At 47.9% G+C, this 7,500-nt stretch overlaps 1 protein-coding gene across 1 annotated transcript in view; it reads right to left on the bottom strand.

The window, feature by feature from the left end:
• Positions 1 to 7,500, bottom strand: part of LOC122248574 (dynein axonemal heavy chain 2) — a 30,672-nt gene that overhangs the window by 11,696 nt on the left and 11,476 nt on the right. Inside the window, exons 10-15 of the mRNA XM_043008684.2 lie at positions 6,474 to 6,656; positions 5,789 to 5,954; positions 4,925 to 5,071; positions 4,509 to 4,723; positions 3,969 to 4,086; positions 1 to 3,547 (exon numbers count right to left, since the gene is read on the bottom strand). The exon at positions 1 to 3,547 is cut by the window's left edge and continues 293 nt beyond it. Of these exons, the coding sequence (XP_042864618.2) occupies positions 1 to 3,547; positions 3,969 to 4,086; positions 4,509 to 4,723; positions 4,925 to 5,071; positions 5,789 to 5,954; positions 6,474 to 6,656 (4,376 nt within the window). The remainder of the gene's footprint in view (positions 3,548 to 3,968; positions 4,087 to 4,508; positions 4,724 to 4,924; positions 5,072 to 5,788; positions 5,955 to 6,473; positions 6,657 to 7,500) is intronic.

A 7,500-nucleotide genomic window follows, 5' to 3' on the forward strand; every position in this document is an offset into this window, starting at 1 on the left:
TGTGCGAGAGGCTCGTTCCCAGGAGGAGCCGAGCCAAGTGGACGGAGGTCATGGTCGGGACGCAGGTCACGGACACCAAGTGGCGACCTACCAGGTTGGCCATCGCCCTGATGGTCTCGGTCTTCCCTGTGCCGTTTCCTCCGTGGAGTCCAACGGCCAGGCCCTGGGTTAGCACGAGGGCCACGTTGGCCATAGCACGGTTGATGGAAGGTGTAAATACTGTGCATGGCCATAGTCCCTGGTACTCCCATGAGTAAGTCAGCTCTGATGCTGACCCAAACTGGGTCAGTACATTGTCAGAATCCTTGTCCCATGTGTAGCGTAATGGCATCTCTCCCTCACTCGTCAGACCCTTCCTACTCTCTGAAGCTGCTGTCAGGAAGTCTCTTAGCTGCAGGATGATCAGGTAAAAGAGTCTCACTCTCTCGCGCATCAGTTTCGAAAGGTTGCCTTGGAGGGTGCTGTCAAGCCTCACCTGGGAATCCCTCACGCGTTTCTTCAGCGACTGTAGCTGTTCCGCATTCATGTGTCCTTTAAATTTCGCCAGAGCTCGGCTGATCTCGCCCGTCCAGTGCAGAAGAAAGGCCACGACATTTACCTGGAGAGGCCATAATTTAATGACCTCATCCACCCTTACTCCTGCAAGCTTCATGCTATTCCTACACTGCTTTACACCTTCCCTAAGAGTGTTTTCTATCCCTGAAGCCATGTTGCGTAGCCATGTGTCAAAGCTCCCCAGAATTGGGACATAAGAGTTCAACTCAAGAAACTCGCCCTCCTTCGAAAAGACACCAATAACCTCCATCGCATTTAACTGACTGTTCTTTTCCTGCTTGATCTTGGCAACAGTAGTAAACATTTTCAGCAAGAATGGCTTGGCATGTTCCCCATCCAAAACAGTGGATATGGCTGTCACAAGATCGTCATCAGACAGGAGCCAGAACCGTGAAAACTGTTCTCTTCGATCCTGAAGGTATGGCTTGATTTGGTTGGTAATATTGTTGAGACCTTCAGACACAGAGATGACCTCCTCCTGCAGCTCGTCTTGAAGAGCCAATGGCTGGAGGAACTTCTCGGCACTCATTTCGTCAGATAACAGTTGCCAGCGGGCGTTGAGAGAGTCAAAGGAGGCTGCGGCCTGAACCAAGTGGAATCTGACGTCCATCACATGGAAGAAGGGTTCCCAGGTGGACCACTTCTTCTGCAGGAGCTCGACATTCTCGAGGAACCTGATCATCGAGGAGAGCATCTCCCGAATATCTTGCGCCTCATCTAGGTAGGGTTTGGCATGATGTGATCCAGCCAGAATCTGCAATCTCATGTTGAGCTCAGCAATGGTGGCGTTTGCTTCAGTAGTTGATTGCACCACCGAGATGCCCATGGATGGGATTACCTGCATGTTAACTGTAACTTGTGAGGCAAGGTTCTCTATGTCCCTAATGTTATTAACGATCTTCGTTTCCTCAGAGGCATCTACCAATATTACTGACAGCTCTTTTTTATAGGATGTTAGATTAAGTTTTTGGAGATATCCAAGTGTGAAGCTCTCAGAGTCCTTATCAAAATCAGCCTTGACGAGGTATTTGATCTGGTCCCAGTGATGAGATTTTAGATTGGCAGTTTGCAGATTAAGAGTTAAAGGCACAAGGAGTTTGCATAATTCGATGCGACTAAGTACCTCTTCCTTGACCTCCCACTCACTCTCACCCATCACAGTGCCCTCTTTCGTATTTGCTAAATCTAAAGCTGCAAAGGGTTGAATATTCCTGATCTTCTGACTGTAAACAGACAACATTTCTTGCAGAGCCACAACACTCACTTCCCACACAACTAGGTCTGCCCACTTTTCCCATGTCGTCTGCCACTCTTCCAGCAGGAGCCATATCTTCTCTGCAGCCACAAGGTCATGCTGGAACCCCGTCAGCTCGGAAAACTCAATCACCTGCAGACTCAGCAACTCCAAGTTCTCATTGATGTCCAGTTTGGTCACGACATCGTCCATCATCTCTTTGAGTTTAGCTAAGTTCTCTTTTGCCTCTGGAATGGTCTTGTCTAGCCTCGTGGGCAGCGTTTGCTTGAAAAATTGCTTTAAAGCATCCACTTCCTCCATGACAATTTCTGAACGGTCGCTGAACTTCTTCCTGTGTGCATTGAGGTCAGTGTTCAGTTCATGGATTTTGTTAGTCAGGGCACCTTCTACGGAATCCCATTCCTTCTCCAGCTTGGCGAGGCGATCATCCACATCGGAGGGGGTGACATAGTGGTATTTCTTCAACACATGGAACTGCTCCCTCACTGGTGTGAATTCCTCCCTATACAGAGCCAGCTGCTTCTTGGCAAGGTGGCATTCGTCGGCGGCCGCGAGGAGTGACGGGATGTCTTGTGGGTCACTATGAAGCAGCGCATTAGTCTTCTGGCCATAACTATAGAGGGTGTCCAGCTTCTCAGAGGCAATTTTAAACAAATTATTTTCAAATTCTGATATCCAAGAACGGCAAAGGGTTGAAAGCTGTACTTTCAGTTCCTCACAGTTTGCGTAGAAAGTACCAACTTTTATGTTATCATTACTGCCTTCAATCTCATTGAGTTTACGCTCGAATGTCATGATGTCAGTTTCGAAAATGTAAACACTGTTGGCACAGCTCAGGTAATGTTGGAAAAATTCTGCCTTGTCGACTTCCCACAGATCCCGATACTGCTGCCACTCTTCCAGTTTCCCTTTCAAGGTATTCACTTGCTTTTCAAACTCCTCCGTCAGTTTCGTCTGGAGTTTATCGCACATCTCATCTTGCAAAGCTGCCAAGTGATCATGTTCCCTTGCTCTCTCCATTGCAAACTTTCGCAGGAGACAAGGTATTTTGCTCAAGCTCTCGGAAAACTCCTTCTGCAGCAACGAGACTGCTTCCGAGATGCGACTCACTGACGGCGTGCACACAATCCTCCCATCCAGAAGGCGCACGGAAATCTTGAAGACCGGAGCCAGCTGGTCGGTCGGACAGCTGCGGGACCCCATCAGCATCCCTTCGAACATGAGCAAGGACTTCCTCAGGATCTCCCTCTGGCAGTCCAAGAACAGGTTGTCAATCCTGAAGACGTACGCCGTCCACGCCTCGACCGACTCGGGAATCGCTTTGCTGATCATCTTCTTGTTCAACGTGTCCAAGACCCGTTCCATCTGGAGGAACGCGTCCTTCACCTCCTTGATCGCCCTGGCTCGCTGGAACTCCAAGTCCTCCTGGAATCCCTCGTCCTCGTAGATCACCTCGTCCTTCTTGGTGAAGAGGACCAGTTCATTCGCCTCCATCAGCGCCGTCGAGAGGTTCTGGTTCACCGTCAGGTAGTAGGAGAGCTGCCCTTGGAAGGCGTCGACGATGGTCTTGCACTTGCTCAGGAGGGCCGACGCCTGCTGGCGGTGCATCCAAGTGACCGAGGACAGGCCCGGGTAGAAGGCGCGGACCACCTTCTCCACTTGACCCTCGAACATCTGCGCTTCGTGGCGGGACATCCGGGTCATGAAGCTGTTGAAGCTCCCGCAACACTCCAACACCTGGGGAAGGGCCGCGGGGGGGGGGGGGGCAAGGCAGGGAGGGGAAAGATAGAGATGGCAATGAAAACATTGTCATAGAGAATAATAACAGCAGAAGCAAAAGTAGCAATGAAAATAATCTAAATTAACAAAAAAAATCTTATTTCTTATGTTTCATTCTTGTTAACAGTCTTGTCTTTCTGAAGAGAGCAGAGGGAGAGAGAGAAAGCGAGATATAGAAAGAGATATAAATAGATAGACCTTGAGATAGATAGACTGATTGAGAGATAATCATATATATAGAGAGAGAAAGAGAAAGGGAAAGGGAAAGGGAAAGAAAAAAAAAGAAAGAAAAAAAAGGGAGAGAGAAGAAAAGAGAAAAAACAGCAACAACAAAGAAACAAACAAATGGCCAACCAAGAATACGCATCACATCGCCCACCTGCTTCTTGAGCGTCAAGTAAACCTCGCTCTCGTGGAAAATGTGGCTGAGACTCTCGGGCACATCGAAGCCCATCTCCTTCCACGCCTTCGCTTCCTCCAGGTTCTTGTTGAGGTGTCTGGAATGGGGGGAAGAAAGTGCTAATCCGAGGAACGGTCTATTTGGTGATTGATATTATTGTTCTTCATCCAATCGTTTATCTATCTGTTTATTTACGATTATTTAAAGGACAAATGAAAGAGAGAGAGAGAGAGAGAGAGAGAGAGAGAGAGAGAGAGAGAGAGAGAGAGAGAGAGAGAGAGAGAGAGAGAGAGAGAGAGAGAGAGAGAGAGAGAGAGAGAGAGAGAGAGAGAGAGAAAGCGGATGAGAAAGAGAGAATGAAAGAGAGAGAAATAGAAATAAAAAGAGAGAGAAAGGAAGAGAAAGACAGATAGACAGACAGACCCAGAGAGAGAGAGAGAGAGAGAGAGAGAGAGAGAGAGAGAGAGAGAGAGAGAGAGAGAGAGAGAGAGAGAGAGAGAGAGAGAGAGAAACACCCACACATCAAAATTCGCCTGGATATTCTGCACAGGGCCGGGTTTCCAGATGAAGACGGGCGCCGTGAGTCGCTTCGAAGGCTGAGGCTCGAGGGAGGCGTTCCAGGCAGCGTACATGTTCTGCACGACGCCTTGCAACAGAGCCACGGTTCTTGACCAGCGCTCGTAGACCGAATCCAGGCGGGGGTAGTAAGGCAGCCACGACTGGTTCTTCAGCAGCTGCGATCGCGAGCGAGAAGGGAGGTAGGGTGACGGTGAACAAAGACTCATGCACGAACATCACGAAGATAAATCGAGAGAGAGAAAAAAGAATCCAAATCCTTAAAATCGAAACTCTCTCTTGCATTAACTTCCTTCTATTGCATTGACTTCATTCTCTTACATTGACTTCATCCTCTTAGATTGACTTTATTCTCTTACATTGACTTCATGCTCGAGTTTCTTGCGCGTGTCCGTCGCCCACTTGGCCATCCTCGAGAAGTAGAAGCCGCTGCTGCCGACCTTCATGGACCGGAAGACGTACTCCTTCTCGACCTCCTCGAAGTCACGCTCGAACAGGTTCAGGATCTGCGAAGGGCGAGTGGGAGGGGGGTTCGTGAGAGAGAGAGGGAGAGACGGAGAGAGAGAGGGATAGAGAGAGAGGGAGAGGGAGAGGGAGAGGGAGAGGGAGAGAGAGAGAAGAGAGGGGAGAGAGATGAGAGGAGAGAGGAGAAAGACAGAGGCAGAGAGAGAGAGAGAGAGAGAGAGAGAGAGAGAGAGAGAGAGAGAGAGAGAGAGAGAGAGAGAGAGAGAGAGAGAGAGAGAGGAGAGAGAGAGAGGAGAGAGAGAGAGAGAGAGAGAGAGAGAGAGAGAGAGAGAGAGAGAGAGAGAGAGAGAGAGAGAGAGAGAGAGAGAGAGAGAGAGAGAGGAGAGAGAGAGAGAGAGAGAGAGAGAGAGAGAAGAGAGAGAGAGAGAGAGAGAGAGAGAGAGAGAGAGAGAGAGAGAGAGAGAGAGAGAGAGAGAGAGAGAGAGAGAGAGAGAAAGAGAGAGAGAGGGGGGAGAGAGGGTAGGGGGAGAGGGAGTGAGAGGAGTTCAGTGGGGAAGGGGGCAAGTTTAATGTGGGTTGGTTTGGGTGTAGGTAAGAGATGAGAACGTTATTACGGTAATTTGCATACATTCAAACACACACACACAAATACACATATAAGGTATATAAAGCACACCCACACGTACCTATGTCAATAAAACATAACTATCAATAATGATGAAAAAAACTCCAGTCGTTGCCCTCCCCCACCCACTCACATGGTCAATCATAACGTAGAAGACGGAGAAGAGGGACTTCCGGGCGGCCAAGGGCTTGAAGACGTTGAGCACCTTCAGCCCCTGCGACACCGACTCCACCGTCTGCACCGCCGCCACCATCACACACTGGTAGCGCCGCTCCACCTCCTCCATGCTCTCGCGGAAGCTGTGAGGGAGTTGAAGGGAGTAGAAGGGAAGAGTGTTAGTGAGAGAAGAGAGAGAAAAAGGGCGGGTATTTTGAAGACAGACGGATATCTTAGCAAAGACAATACCAGATTATATTTGCGACTATCCATCTCAGTTGAATATAAACACACACACATACTAACACACTCACACATCCATCCACCATCTAATCATCCTCATTCCCCCTCCCTCTCCCGACCCCCTAACCTCCCCATCCCCCCCTCTCCTCCATCCCTTTCCCTCACAAACCCCCTCTCCTCCAACCCGTCCTTCTCTCTTCCCTCTGCCCCCTCCCCTCCCCTCCCTCTCCCCCACCCCCTTCCCTCTCCCCTACCCCTCCCCCTTCCCTCTCCCCTTCCCCCCTCTCCCTGACCCACCCCCTCCCTCTCTCTCCCCTACCCCCTTCCCTCACTCTCTCCCCCACCCCGTCCCTCTCTCCTCCCCCTCCCCTCTACCCCACCCCGTCCCTCTCTCCTCCCCCTCTCCCTCTCCCCCTCACCGATCGAAGTGCTTGAGCCACTCCTTCGACGTGAGGTTGAAGACGAGGTGGCTGCGTCGCCCCACGGCCTTGAGGGCGTCCTCCAGGACCCGGTCCACCTGAGACAGCTCCTCCTCCAGCAGCTCGCTTTCGGCGCCTCCTTCGCCAGCGCCGGTGGCTCGGACGGACATCTCGTCGCCGTGTCTGGGGAGGGGGGGAGGGGAGGGGGTTAAGGCAATGTTTTTGTTGTTGTTGTTATTACCATTGTTGTCGTTACTGTTGTTATTGTTTTAAGTGTATTACCATTGCTGTCTATATGTTAATACTATAATCATTACTGATATTATCATTAATATTTGGATTATCATTCTGAGTATAATTATCATTATTAACATCATTATGTCATTATTATCCCTATCATCATTACTGATATCATTATCATCACTATTACCATTACTGTTATTATTATCATTATCAGTATTACTATTATCATCGTCATCATTATCATTACCATTTTTATCGTTTATATCATCGATTTGATCACCATTATTGCTGTTAGTAGAAGTAATCATATTCACAGCAGTAGTGGTACTATTTTTGTTATTATTTTTATCATTATCATTGTCCTTTACCATTGCTGTTTCTTATTACTATTACTATATTTTATATTTTTGACAACATCACTTTTATTATTGTTAATATCACCATTAACAGTTATTGCCAATACAAAAGCAACAACCACAATAATTATTATTTTTATCATTTATGTTACTATTATTATTACCGTTTTTATCATTATCATCATCATTATTATTATTTTTTTGTTATTATCACCATTGTTGGTGCTATTATTATTAACACCATTGTTACAACGACTACTACTACTACTACTACTACCTGCTATTCCATGATGTTAGAACCTCAATAATTTCAAAACCAAATCAAAGGAACATTACCTAAACTGTCAGTTGCGAATAAATTATCAAACATGTAACAAATATATCTCAATTGTATATCTTTTTATGCCTATTTTGCAATAAACAATCCA

This window comes from Penaeus japonicus, unplaced genomic scaffold, assembly GCF_977035675.1.
Source record: "Penaeus japonicus unplaced genomic scaffold, GWHDUDI00000001_assembly GWHDUDI00000034, whole genome shotgun sequence".
NCBI lineage: Eukaryota > Metazoa > Arthropoda > Malacostraca > Decapoda > Penaeidae > Penaeus > Penaeus japonicus.